This window comes from Marmota marmota, unplaced genomic scaffold (genome assembly GCF_001458135.2).
Source record: "Marmota marmota marmota unplaced genomic scaffold, marMar, whole genome shotgun sequence".
NCBI lineage: Eukaryota > Metazoa > Chordata > Mammalia > Rodentia > Sciuridae > Marmota > Marmota marmota.
Window position 1 is genome coordinate 11,305,139 of NW_026000005.1, and position 15,175 is coordinate 11,320,313.

Sequence of the window (15,175 nt, forward strand, 5' to 3'; positions counted from 1 at the left end):
GCCGGAAGGAGAGGCGGCCTCGGGCTTGAGTGGGCGATCCTGAGGAACGCTGTGCAGGGATGCGGGGTGGGCGAACGCGGCAGCAGCCCCGACTGGTGCGTTTTCCCACCGAGGCGAGGAAGCTTGGGCATGTGTCCACTCTCCTAACCGGGCCTGGGTCGTCTCGCGGTGCCCTCGGGCATCGTGGGTCGGTGTGGGGTGGTGCGTCGTGGGTGCGCGCGCCGGCCCCAGAGTTTCAAGCCAGCCTTCGCCGGGGGGCAGACTCTTTTTTGTTTGTTTACTTTACAAAAGTGCTGCACTTAGCGTCTTAATTTTTTCCCTGGGTATTCCCTTCTTCCGAAGGTAGTTTTCTTTTTTAAAAGCGGAAGGAGAGTTTTGTTTGGATGAGGCTTTCAGAAACTTGGCACCGAAGTGCAGGCATTGGAAAGACTCAATGTGCCCCTAAAGCCGAGTAAGGAATCTGCAAACGATGCGGGGCGTAGAAGTCTTGGATGGAGAGGTGTTTTGACTTTATCAGTGAGAAATACTGAAGTAATATCAAATATTTGTGATCTGCAATCTTGGGGTTCACAAGATGTGAAACGACACTTAAGTTGCAAGATCTTGTAGAAAAGTATAGCCGGATTTAAAATTTGCATATGTGGATTGTGCAGACCAAGTCTTGCAGCAGGTGATTTGGAGTAATCCTGGATTTGCATATAATTACCCCTAGTTCCCTAAGATTCCAGAGGCTTGGGAAATTTTGGGGTGACCGTTAATTTTCAGTTTCATCTGAGAAAGCCGATTTGGAGTAACTTGTCACTTGCCATTTGGTTTGCCTGTGACGTGTCTGGCAACTCTTAAGGAGTGCAAAGATCAGAAGCTGAGAGGGAAGTTTTCAGATCTTGTTTAAAAATATTTTGGCAGTTTTAATAGAGAATATTAGATTGCATAGGAACAGAGGAACCGAATTTAAAATAGATCAGTCACATACAAAGTGTCTTAGTTAGAAAAGTGTACATACAGTGAATTACCTTCTTAGATTTTCACTTTGTGAAAACTATCTTGGTATTACATTCCCAATTATGACTTTTTGTGATTATCAGTGGGTTTTAAGAAATATTGGAGAGAGAATGCAGAGGACTTGTTTTCTGTTTTGGATGGAGGCTCTCTCCCTGAAGACCTGAAGAGCTGCTTCCAATCCAATCTGAGTTCCAGTAAAAGTGTGTCTTAGATTCAAGGTATATCCTTTTTTCTTTCATGTTTATATCATTTGAGACATTTAAAATTGTTCTTTCATTAAGTTTAAGAGGTTATTTTGTCTGGATAGGACAAATGGGGCTAATATGCAAATAAGGATAGAGTTGAGAATTTCTAAATGACTGGCTGGCAAGGTCAGCCTTCCTTATTTCTGTTTGGGGTATTAGATATTGGAACTTTATCTTGAAAGAACATGGTCTTGAAAGAAAATTTTAAGGAAACTTTGGAAGATTTAAAAAAAAATTTACCATCTTTCACTAAAGCTAGTTTGCCATCCCTTTTGAAAATACTTTGTTTTTCCTGGCTGTGGTGGTCTCTTTTTATACATTAATTCATCATTAATAACAGTAATAATAAAACACGGAGGTACTGTAGATTTTTATTTCATTCTGTAATTTATGGTTGTAATTCAGATGACAAAAATCCTTAGGACTACTATAGCAGATACAGGTGATTAAGTGCACTTATATGTCTGTATAATCAAATACATCTAATAAATACTTTGTTATTTTAAAAAAATTATTAATACAGTTGCATAATTTTAGCTAAACTAAAATTACATCAAAAACATCCACCTTACTGTTGGAGAGTTAGTAGATTTTTGTTCTTCTTGTTATCATTTAGAGAATCAGTTAAAGCATTAGATATTTTCTTGTAATCACACTTTAAGAACATACTGACTTATTAAGATTTTGGGGGTTTGCACTCTGGGTACTTTGAAGAAATTATAAGGTCAGGGAAACCTTTGAAGAATTCATTGTTTGAACTTCAAATTTTAAAGTAAGAGACTCTTGGATACTCTTGGATAGAAACAGAAGTATGTTGGGTTTTTGAGTCTGTTGACTTAGACTCTGTCCTAAAACTTACGTCTTATGTATTCAGTTATAATAAGCCTGTAGTGTTTGTTGTTGTTGTTCATATGCATTTTCGGAAAGAGAATCTCTGTAAGATTTACCTTTCAATATGAAGCTGTGTTCTGGATACCACATAACCATCATATATGTTACTTTCAAAGAAGTGACCATTTTACAAACAGTTTAGGATCATGCTAATGTGTAATCATCTTGTCTATGCAAATATGTAATATTAAATGTATTGCAGAATAAATAAAACCCACTTGAGCACGTAATATAAGGTTGCTAGCACCTTTGCTTTGAATTTATGTCTTACCTGATTCTTCCTTTCTTTTCAGTAGTAGAAAGAAGAATAGTACAGTTATTATACTAAATGCAAATTTCTTTTCTGAACTGACATGTTCAATAACTCATACAATAGTAGAATGTACTCCCTTAAAATTAATAATGGAACAAGTGGGAAATTTCAGAAGTTGATGCTGGGAAAAAATATTAATCCTCATCTTGTGAGAATTCTCACAGCTAAAACATACCATTAAGCTTTCAAATAGTTTGTCATTTCTCAGTACTTTGTGTTTATGAGACTGCATGTCAATTTGCATGTTATGTTAATTTTTACAGAGAAACTTGTAAAAAGGTGGCAAAATTTATATATATTGCCTATGAAATGTATCTCCAGAGTGCTTTTAATACCTGTTGAATGGTTTGACTGTTGGTTGATTGAAGAATTTGTAGGCATTATATGAAATGCTAGTATTTGCTTATAGGTATTAAATTAATGCTGTGATCATCTAGTAGCAAAATAAATAAGATTTACTTTTTAAAAATTCAATAAATGCATTTAAACTTGCCCATTAAATATTTTTATCCAATCATAAGGGTGAGGATCTTTAAGGCTTTTTTCCCAGCTAAAGAATCAAAGTTTCCCAAAGAATTATTAATTCATTAGAAACCATGTATTTAATTCAAAGTATCTTGATTTAAAATATTATTGCATGCTTACTAATAAGTATGCCTAGGTAAAACTTTTGGACCTTGAAACATACATAGGAATTAGTACCCAGGCCATTCCTGCAACATTAAGTAACCCATGAAATTCAATCATTTTAGCTTGAGTTCTGGGTTGTAGGACTAGGATAGAAGTGTGAATTCATTTCCTGGAATCTCATCCTTTCCTAAGCCAAATTCTATTTTTGGCTTTCTTTGCACCTTTCTCCCAGGCCACTATACCTTCAAGCTACACTCCTTCTAAACCTGGCTTACTTCAGAAGTTTTAAGTGTAGTCTCTGTCCTGAAATTTACCTTTGTCCCCATTTTCTGTCTTAATCTTTCATTCCCTTAGCATGCAACAGATCTCATCTAGATGTTAAGAGAAAAACAGGTCAGTGGAACTAATTCACCTTAATCTGTTAATGATTCATGAGCTCTTCACCAAGGTTTTTCACATTTTTTGGGTATGTTTCTAAGAGTCCTCTGTATAAGTCAGGCCTTAACTGGGATTTTGCTTTTGATTTCTTTCTACTTAAAGAGTCTTTTTCTCTTTGAATGTCACAGACTTCATAAAAAGTGTACGTACACACATATACACAAATGTGGTACATGTTTGGGTACATAGCAATGATTCCTGTAGCAGGAAAGGGAAGTTTTCAAGAATAGTGATTATGAATCCATTTAAATATAATGATAATTTTTAAGATATTTGTTATTTGGGACTAATTTACATTAAATTTAATTTTAGAAACACAAAAAGACATAGGGTATTATGAATAAACTTGAATTCTTAAAAATGTTGGTCGTAACTGGTCGTGGTAGTGCACACTTGTAATCCCAGGATCTCAGGAGGCTGAGAGAGGAAGATCTCGAGTTCAAAGCCAGCCTCAGCTAGCATTGTGGCTCAGCAGTAGAGTGCTTGCCTAGCACTGGTGGGGCCCGGGTTCGATCCTCAGCACCACATAAAAATAAAGGCATTGTGTTGTGTCCATCTACACCTAAAAAATAAATATTTAAAAAAAAAAAAAACCCAGCCTCAGCAAAAGTAAGATGCTAAGCAACTCAGTGAGACCCTGTCTCTAAATAAAATATAAAATAGGGCTGGGGATGTGGGGTCAGTGGTCAAGTACCCAAGTGAATTCAATCCCCAGTATCTCCCCCCACCAAAAAAAAATCTGGTACTAACCACATGCAGTTCCTATATTTGGGAGCACATCCTTTGATCTCTTGGGAAAATAGCCATATTATGAGAGTCTACCAAAAGGCCTTCTAAGAAAGAGAAAGTATTGAGGATGAGAGAATGAAAAGAGTTATAGATAAAGTAACAGAATGTACCATTATTAGATTGACATTTCACTGGGACGCCAATTTACCCAGAAGGTGTCCCTTTTGAAATATGAAAGGAGGCTGCTGATCAGATTCTGACTCAAATATTGGGTTTCATTAAACAATCATTATAGAGATGCTATTCTACATAGAACACTTTGCTAGGAATAAAGGTGAATAAAAGATTAATGAGATCTAATTCCTATCCTCTGGGTGCTTATAACTACAATAACTTGTTCTACAGAAATAGGTTTAAGTCATCTTTGTTCTGTGGATCCTTTGTATGACATGTTGCATAGCATTTATCACAATGTTTAACCGTCTGCTTCTTTTCTATCTCCTTCCTCTTAATTGTATTCTTTATAAAGGACAGTCTTTACTTTGTATCCCCAGAACTGACTCAAGTGTGTGGCATACTTGAATAAATAAAAAAAAAAAAATGAGAAAGATAGGAAAAATTGTGGGGTTCCAAGAAAGGAGAGGACAGTGTTTGAAAGGCTTTATGAAAAAAGTTGTAGAGGAAGGATGTCTGGCATTGGGCAGAGAAATGGAAGGCACGTTTGAGGTATGCCAAGGGGCTCTTTTTGGCCTGAGTACAGGGTCATGTTAAGAAACAGATTTGAAAGGTTTGGATCTGAGATGCCCATGTAAGTAGCTTGGGTTTCTTTTTCTAAGCTGCAGGGAAATTTGCATAAATGAGTGAAGACAGTCCTATGGGAAATGAAGTTAGTATTGCAGTGTGGGATGTATTAAAGGTGAGAAAGCTATTTTCAAAATTGGGCAAGAAACAATGAAAATCAGAATTAGGTGCCTTTGAAACAAAGAAAAAGGGTGGCATGGTCTAAGGACATGTAGATTTGAGGATGGAAGAGGAAAAAACAAAGATGGAATCCACATTTTTATGGATCCAGGAAATCAGAAAAGTCATGGTGCAACTAAAATTGCACCAGGAAGGTGTGAATAGTGAAATTGAGAATCCAGAAAATGAGACAGTGTCCTTGCTTTTGGACATACCAAACTTGAGGTTTTAACAATCCCTGGGTGAAATTCCATATTATATAATTCACAAGAAAATTTGGTTCTGATAGTTCTCAAACTTCTCAGATGTAAGGATCACTTTTTAAATTAAAAAAAAAATGTAAGGATCACTTTTTAAATTAAAAAAATTGCAAATGTGATAATTTTGCTTTTAGCATTTGTTTATTGAGAATACACATTCTACAAAATTTAATTACACTTTTAAATGAGTTTTTATTTCATTATATCACAGAAATATTATTTTAGTTTCATATATAAGGTGGACATGTAACTCAGCAACCAGAGCTTGATGTACATTGGATTTGAGAACACTTTGAGTAACTATATAGCCCTTGTATTTGAACATTTGGTCCAAGCTATAGATAGAGATTTGGCATTCATTGCCTATAGTGATAATTGAAGCCATCAACGGGACAGATCATCAGGGGAGAATATGGACAGACAACAGAAAAAAGACCTAATGTAAAACCTTGGAAGCTGGACTCACTGATGGACATCTGTAGCCTCAGCATTGAGGTGGGAGGATCACTTGAGCCCAGAAGTTCAAGATCAGTCTAGGCAACATAAAAAGACCCCCCACTTAAACAAAACAAAACAAAAAAACCTTGCACTTAGAACACATTCAGAGAAGGTAGGGAAAACAAAATGATACAACATTTACCAAAGTCAAATGAAAAGCATTTTAAGGAGTGACTTGCAGCAGAGAGATTAATGAGAGAGGAAGAGACCAGGTGATAACTCAGTAGTTACTAGAGATTGATAGATTGATGGGGTCAGAAAGCTGGCTGGATTGAGACCTCTTTGAAGGAATGATTTTTGTTTTTCCTAGGGACCATGAAAGAGGCCTCTGTCCTCCCCTATATCCTCACATGGCAGCTTGGAGAACATCATATAAAGGTTTTGTTTTCCACAGCAAAGAAGTTGTTCAGTAAAGTCTTTCTGTATAAGATAGCTCCTTATGTCACTTAGCATAATTTGAATCTTGCAATTGACTGATGCTTACCTTACAAGGAGCCAAAGTGAGACATATTTTTTTAAAGATTTGGGACAAATCATAACCATTTAAAATGGATAAATGAATAAGAAACATCATCAAATGGTCTAACTAATCTGTTATTTAACTCTTCTTTAATACTGGTCTTTTTATTGGACTGACCAGGATGAGGAATGTATAAGCTCCTGTAAATGGAAGTTTGCTGTGCAGGAGTAGCAAGGCCTCCTATTATCTTTGAAATGTAACAAGAAAACTTCTTTCTCTTAATTGTGGATTTTTCATGGAAAGGTCAGACTCAGCATGGGGTTCCAGGATGTTTTGGGAAGCCTTGGTAATGCTTCTCAGCTGAGTAGATTTACTATACTATAAGCTATCTGAATATATTGTGACCCTTTATATTTACTTCAGACCAGAGAGATGCAGGTTGAAATTTGCTTTTAACTTATTTGAACTTTATGTTGAAGCATGAATTGTTACAGGTTTTATGAAAACAGAGAATCCCATCTTATAAAAGTTTTCTTTTAAATTGAATCAAGTTAATGTATGAAGTGGTGGGTGTTTAAATTATCACAGCAGGCTTTGGAAGGAAACTGAAACATTCTCCTAAGGTAAAAGCTTAGGGAAAAAACTTTTCCCAGCAGTAAGTATGGGTCTTTAGAAAGCCTCCTGGGACTCTGAATAGTTTGCTTACTTATCTTTCAACTCTTATCTTGACTTTGGAAATGTATACTTGGTCCTATTAGTCCTTATGGAGTTATTATATCCATAAGTACTACTTCCTGGTTCATGAGTGCTTCTCTAGGAAGTAGGGAGTTTTCTTTTTTTTCTGTGTCAATAGGAAAAAGTAAAAGTTGAAAATTATTATTTTCTAAAGTTACTGCCTTAATAAGCTTGGGTCTTTTAGCTCTCCTTTTATTGTTTCTCTTATATTTGTCTGCCATGTATTTTTTTAGATGTTAGTTAAGAATATTTCAAAACCCTATTCTAGATTTTTGTCATGTTCTCTATTCCATAACATAAGGAGTGAGTGATGGTGAGTAATTGATCAATCCATAAACACTGCATAGTTAGTTCTTATTAAAAAGATTATCTATGTACATGTTTATTTATATGTGTGTGTATTGTATACTCCAGTTGAAAGCATGTGGAGCAATTGTATTAGGTGTATGATGAGAAAGTGAATTTATTCCACTTTGGGCTTTTTTAGAAGCTTTTCTATTAGGTTTAATGTAAACATCTATAACTCCCAAGGGCTGTGTTTTTGTGAGCTCACATCCAACAGGAAGATAGACTCTTCCTGAATTGGGAGGACAAGCAGATCCCCATTTAGGTGATTTAGAAAATGCTAAGATATTTTTATCCAGACAGCTGAGATGGCATGAACCCTAAGGTGAACCTAAAGAATGTAGATGATCACAAAACCTGTACAGTGTCTGTGTTGCTCAGAGGAAATACTAAATAGAGATCTTGAGCAGTTTGCCTCATGTACTGAATCCCTGGAGGGACCTGGGAAACTGTTTTTCAATAGCATCTCATGGAGAAGTTACTGAACATTAATTTGCTCTTTTTTATGTCTTTTTGAATGTCAACAGGCCATGTCCATACTAGCTCTTGAAAATAACCATCAAGTTTAGGAGATCACTAGTTGATCAAAACAGATTGTGGATGATATAAAGTTTCTTGGAGATGGGGCTTCTCAGCTGTTAGTCTTTAGAGTGATATGGAGATGTGTTCTCTTTGTTGTGGTGAGTGACACTAGAATTTTATGTAGCATTCTGGCTAGTGGCATTTGAAAACATGTACCAGGTTTGGTGACTCTTGCTTTCAGGAGTGTTCCTTATATGCCTTTGCTTGCATTATATCTTAAGTTAACTATTGCTTCATACCATTTGAGTTGAGAATAGACTTCTATTTTCTTCTGATGTATGTATTCTTTTAGCCTTCTGTAATTTTCTCCACAGAGGGCTCCAGGGTCCTTTAATCCTAAAGGTGCATTGACTACAGCAAGTTTATTTTTCTTAAATGGAAATACTTGGCCAACTCTTCTTTGTATGTGGGAGGTCTCCAGACAACTTTTGAAGCCTGCTAAGAGGTCAAGAAGTACTTTGCTGGATCTTGTTCTGTTTCTTTAAAAACAGGTTTCTCTCTCTTGCTTGGACTCCAAAAGTATCTTTCTTCTATATGTTGTTTCTGCCCTGGGCTCTCTGCTGCTGCTTTGGAGGGCTCACCTACCCTCTGGGTTTCATCCTACATCTTTATCAGTAATACATACTTAGACCCTGTTCTATTATTTTCCGTGAAGGGTAGTTCTATAAAAGCATTCCATTCTGCATTTCAGTGCCATGCATTTGAAAAGGAATCCCATTATCCTGATTTTTCTGTATGTTGAATACCTGTCATAATTCTAGACTCTCAGATATGTAATTACATAGTTACTTGTAACTCTTCTTAAAACCACAGAAAGTATCAATAAATGTTAACTTTATCTTCTTTATCATTTATACTTAAGTGATCACAAGTCTTGACACTTATTTGAAGTCTTTTCTTGGTTCCTAAATATACCACCTTCTATTTTCTTACCTCCAATTCATATTGAAATTTCTCTTTCTTTACCGGCCAGACAATTCTTGGTAATTTTTCTTTATAAAATAGGAGTAATTATCCCTATCTCACAGAGGCTACTATGAGGATTAGAAATAAAGTAAGGTAAAGTGTTTATCATGTGGTGTACTTCTTACCTCCTGCTAATTTTGATTATCTTTGCATCATGGAAGCAGCAAAGTGAATACCCTAAAATATGGGAGATGGAGCCCTGTGAGCCTTGGTTTGAGTCCCCAGTCTCCTGCTTACTATTTATTCTCCTTTAGAAAAATAGGTCAGTTTAGTTATTGATGGTTATGATTGTTGTAAGTGCAAAATGGGATAAAGTTGTGTAAGGGAGAACAGTTAGTTGCTGTGCAAATATTCTCTTGTTTTTGTTCTTCCTGTACTTCATTCTTAAATCCTGTAATGTCTAATAACATATTTGGTTTAAGAAGTTTGAAGCAAGTGTGGTAAGTTTTTCCTGTCTTCTTTTTGTAGGTTAAACCCATCTACAGTAATGGCTGCGGCCTTACCCAGGACCCTGGGAGAGTTGCAGCTATATAGAATATTGCAGAAAGCCAATCTGCTCTCTTATTTTGATGCCTTTATCCAACAAGGTGGTGATGATGTCCAGCAACTCTGTGAAGCTGGAGAAGAGGAATTTTTGGAAATCATGGCACTCGTTGGCATGGCTAGCAAACCCCTACATGTTAGAAGATTACAGAAGGCTTTGAGAGACTGGGTTACAAACCCTGGCCTTTTCAATCAGCCACTGACTTCCCTTCCTGTCAGTAGCATACCTATCTACAAATTACCAGAGGGATCACCAACATGGCTAGGAATATCCTGCAGTAGTTATGAAAGGAATAGCAATGCCCGGGAACCTCATTTAAAAATTCCCAAATGTGCTGCCACCACCTGTGTGCAGAGCTTGGGACAGGGGAAGTCAGATGTGATGGGGAGCTTAGCACTGCAGAGTGTTGGTGAGTCCAGACTCTGGCAAGGCCACCATGCTACTGAGAGCGAACACAGTCTGTCCCCAGCAGACCTTGGCTCTCCGGCTTCCCCTAAGGAAAGCAGTGAGGCACTGGATGCTGCTGCTGCCCTCTCTGTGGCAGAGTGTGTGGAGCGAATGGCCCCCACACTGCCAAAAAGTGACTTGAATGAAGTGAAAGAGCTGCTAAAAAACAACAAGAAGTTGGCCAAAATGATTGGTCACATTTTTGAGATGAGTGATGATGATCCACACAAAGAGGAGGAAATTCGAAAATACAGTGCAATATATGGCAGATTTGACTCAAAGAGAAAGGATGGGAAACATCTCACACTTCATGAGGTAAGAAATGTGTGTGTGGTGTGTTATAATTCCTCAAAGGGAAATTTGATAGTGGTTTTATTTTATTTATTTTTGCAGTGCTGGGGATCAAACCCAGGGGCTGTGTATACTAGGCAGGTGCTCTGCCACTAAACTACATGCCAGCCCAAGTTTGTTGAAAGCTTGCAGAAAAGAAAAAAAAAAAGATATACTTCCTAAAAGTGATATTAAAAACAGTTCAGGTGTTAGCAAAATAATATTAAATGAGTCTGAATTTATTGTTTAGGGGTGTTTTGTGTTGCACTCAAACATGATTTAGCTTTGAAACAACAAAGTAAGTTTTAGAAAAATGTCAGAATTTAAACAGTGAAAGAAAGCCTAAAATCTTTGCATTTTTAAGAAGTTTGTTTTTTACTTATGGAATAAAGTAGGATTTTAAATATAGTGACATTTTAAAAAAATACCTTTATAGGCTTCTACTATCCAACATACAAAAATTACTGAATCAAAGAATATGTAAATTTACTATTTCAATATTCTGCTAAAATGTCTTCTAAAAAAGCTGTGACAATTTATACTTCTGCTATTGTGCAAATAAATGTTTAGTTCTCCACATACTTGCTAATAGTGCATTTTACATTATTTTTCATCTTATATTCAGTCTAACAGATGAAAACTTTTTGTTGCTTAAATTTACTTTTCTTAGTGAGGATGAGTATTTTATATTGTTTATATGCTTAAGAGGCATTTAACTTTATGTTCTTATCCTTTGTTTTGGTATTATAGTTGTCTTACTTTTAAAAAATTGGTAAATATTTTTTATATTTTAGGGATATTAAGCTTTTGCCTGACATTGTAACATTTTTCCAAATTGTTTGTCCTTTGACCTTTCAGAGTGTTTTACCATGTGAAATTTTAATTTTATATAATCATATTTACTGATCTTGTCCTATATGGTCTCATTGGCCTAAGTTTCTATTTCTTCATTTTTATAGAGTTATTTTAGTTAGTGTAGCTTTATAATATGGTATATGCTCTTTGGAAAAGGACGTATTTCTTCATTAATTTAGTTTTATAACTTTTTTGTTTTTGTTTTTTGTAAGATAATGTTACACAAATACAATTTTAGATGCATTTGTTAGGTTTCTCAAAATGTTATTTTGATTATAAATGCCTTAAATGCATAAGTTAATTTGATAAAAATTGACTTATTTACAGTGAGACCCATACAGGAATGTAGTATATGTATCCTGTATGGGTCTCACTGTAAATAAGTTTTCCTTAGTTATGTTATATTGTTTTTTATTTATGTACTAGGGATTTAGCCTAGAGTGCTCTACCACTACATTCCCAGCCTGTTTAATTTTGTGACAAGGTCTTGCTTGCTAAGTTGCCCAAGCTGGCCTTGAATTTGTAATCCTCCTGCTCCATTCTCCCCAGTTGCTGGTATTATAGGTGTATACCATGGAGGCCAGCTAGAATTCTCTTATTGATGTATATTTTGTACATTTCTTGTTAGGTCAAATATTAAATGTCTAGTATGTATGTTTTTAAATTTCTTTGATTTTAAATAGGACATACAAATAAAGGGATATAATCCAAATGAGTTTTCCCCCGTTTTTTTAATGACTATCACTGGCTGAGATTTGTATATTAATCTTGTTTTCAGCAATTTAACCATTTGATCTTTAAAATAAGTGATTTTAGATATGAATACTGGAGCTTAAGATCAAAGAATGGGTTAGCAGAATTGCCGCAGTCTGGCTGGGCACAAATCACGAGCCACTGAAGCAGGAACAAACTTTATTTTTAAACTGCAAGAGAACACTTCACACAGCTCCCGGGGAATCCTCCCGAATGCCAGGAGGCTTGTCCAGGAACCCCCAGCCGGAAATATCTCTCCCGGAAATCCCTCCTCCTGCACTTCCCCAACCAATGGGAACTCTCGGGGAATCCCCGGAAATCCCCATGAGAACTCCAAAATAGTGCGAGAACTCAAAAGTTGCGGCAGAGGCGGATAGTAATGCCTTGCCTGTCAATCAATACTGTTGGCAAAATGCCAGGGGCCATACAGACTCAGCCGTGGCTCTCAGCACAGAATGACTTAAATCACAGTAAGTTTGTGACTGTTTTGTATGTGTCCTTTTGCAATTGTTAAGTATCATTATTTCTACACAAGTGCCTCACAGAAACTTGTGTAGAAAACATGCTTAGCATTATAGTTCAGTTACACTTTGATGCTTTTTCTTTTTATTATTATTACCTATGAACCAGTAGAGGAATCCAATTAAAAAGCTATCTGGCTGTTATTAATGGAAAACAAGAGGCAAGCATGTTGGCAGTTTTAGTTTCATGCTTTAATGCAATTTTCATAAAATTTTTTAAATGTAGCACATGAAACACAAAGATGAGTCAAAAGACTTGTATTTTTATCAAGGTAAAATATTTTCAAAAGATTACTCAAAACAATCCAGTCAGTCTCACTATAAAAAGTCCCCTCTGCTCCGTGTGTGTGTGTGTGTGTGTGTGTGTGTGTGTGTGTTTTGGTACCAGGGAATAAACCAGGGGCACTTAACCACTGCACAACTCCAGCCCTTTTTTATTTTTTATTTTGAGACAGGTCTCAGGTTCTCACTAAGTTGTTTAGCACCTAAGTTGCTTTGAACTTTTGGTCCTCCTGCTTCAGCCTTCTAAGCCACTAGGATTGCAGGTATATGACATCAGGCCTAGCAAAAAATTCTATTTTAAAAAATACTTTAAAAGTTATTTTTACACTTGGCTTTTGGTATGGGGCTCTTTGCTTGTTTAGACCATCCTGGGTTTCCTGAAATAAGGGAACACTCAAAATGAATGCCAGTAGGCTGAGATGTGGAGGTGGGGTCTTTGAAAAATGTGGCTTATGTTTTCAAGATTTAACTTAGACCACTGGTTACTTATAACTCAAGTTTGTGAATCTAGTCCAATAATATAGGATAGGTGTTTATGAATCAGTAAGCTTTTTAAAACTAGTAACTTTTTAAGACTTTGCATAAAATTATAAAATCCTGAGGGAATTTAAAGAAAATATTAAGTGTAACTTTGAGGTATTATAAAAATTTCTCATATTTTCATTTATTTGAATCAGAAAAACTTTTGTTTTTCTAAATTCCTTAAGATTAAAAAATGTTACTAGTTTGCCTTCAACTTCCAAACAAGGAAATGTATGACTTAATTCACTGTTGGCTTAATCCCACTGTCCTGAGAATTTTCTTTATAGAAACTCTATGGATACTGTTTTTTGTTTTTCAAGACAAAGCAACTATATGTAGGTGTGGATGGAAGTTATCTACATCTGAATTTTTTTTTTAATTCCCCTAAGTTCCTGTGATTTTTTTCTTATAAACTTTTTATATTTATTTCCAAATGTATCATATACTGTTTAGGAAAGAATTATAGTGTGAATCATTTTAAATGCTTAATTTTTTTTTTTTTTTAATTTGGTAGCTGTAGATGGACTGAATGCCTTTACTTTGTTTATTTATTTTTATGTGGTGCTGAGGATTGAACCCAGTGCCTCATGCATGCTAGGCAAGTGCTTTGCTGCTGAACTACAGTCCCCAGTCCCTAAACCCTGTTTTTTTTAAAACTGAAGTTTTTTTAAACTGAAGTTTAGGACCTGGCTAGACATAGTCTGGTTTATAGGAGTCAGACCATGAAGTTAGTGTCAGAGGATTTAGAACCACACAAGTAGTTGATGTGGGACAAGTAGGACAAATGTACCCAGATGTAGTACTATAAAGAATTTCCAACACCTAGAATATTTTATTTATCCAAAGAGATGTTAGCAGACAGTAGATGCTAAACTAGGCTAAACAGTATGCCTCAGGTCTTCAGAGAGAGAAATGGTTGGGAACAACAAGGTAGTAAAGAATATATATCTCTTGAAATTATATAGGAACTGGGCTGCACACTGGTTACCAAGACAAGGACCCAGGCCCATAAAATAAACAATGAAGCCAAGACAAGGACCCAGGCCCATAAAATAAACAATGAAGCCACGCTTAGGTTGATTGCCATTGTAATGTTGAGAAGTCAAGGCTGAGATGTTTCAGAGAAAGTTAAGTTTGAGCTTTGCGAGAAAAGGAGTACAGAATCTGGTAGACCCAAAGACTGAAAAACATTATTAATAAGTTTTGATGCTGTATTCTGAATTCTCGGCTTAGAATTGAGAGTTTTTAGCATCTAATACTTAAAAAGAAATGTTGGGCATTTCCTTCTAATTATTATTATTATTATTATTATTATTATTATTATTATTATTATATTTATTTATTTTTTTTTTGTTCAGGGATTTCAATCCAGGGACACTTAACCACTGAGCCGCATCCCCAGCCCTTCTAAAACTTTTTGTTTTGAGACAGGGTCTTGCTAAATTGCTTAGGAACTTGCTAAGTTTCTCAGGCCAGTGATTTATTTTTTAAATATTTTTAGTCGTAGATGAACATAATACCTTTATTTTGTTATTTAGTTTTTTTATGTGGTGCTGGGGATGGAACCCAGTGCATCATATGTGCTAGACTGCTAGGTAAGCGCTCTACCACTGAACCACAACCCTAGCCCAGGCCAGTGATTTTTAAAGTAAGTTATAGGACTACTAAGGTACTCTGTTTCTTAAATCACTTGATAAATTTACAGTTTTTCTTACAATATGTCCGTTTCATCTGTTTTCAAACTTGCTGGCTTGAAAGTTGTTTATGGTTTTTAAGAACTAATTGTGTCTGTGAATCTGTCTTTTTTTTTCCCCTGGATCAACCTTGACAGAGGATTCTCAATTTTATTTTATTTTTTTCAGATATC

General features: G+C 35.8%; 1 protein-coding gene across 4 annotated transcripts in view; it reads left to right on the top strand.

Moving 5' to 3' along the window:
- The first annotated feature begins 52 nt into the window (after positions 1-52).
- Positions 53-15,175, top strand: part of Nab1 (NGFI-A binding protein 1) — a 45,042-nt gene continuing 29,919 nt past the window's right edge. For 3 of the 4 annotated variants that reach the window (XM_015481160.2, XM_048808188.1, XM_048808189.1), the window contains exons 1-2: positions 53-1,220; positions 9,523-10,360. In XM_015481160.2, coding sequence (XP_015336646.1) covers positions 9,542-10,360 — 819 coding nt within the window. In that variant the 5' untranslated portion in view covers positions 53-1,220; positions 9,523-9,541. The remainder of the gene's footprint in view (positions 1,221-9,522; positions 10,361-15,175) is intronic. The other variant, XM_015481159.2, reaches the window with a different exon arrangement.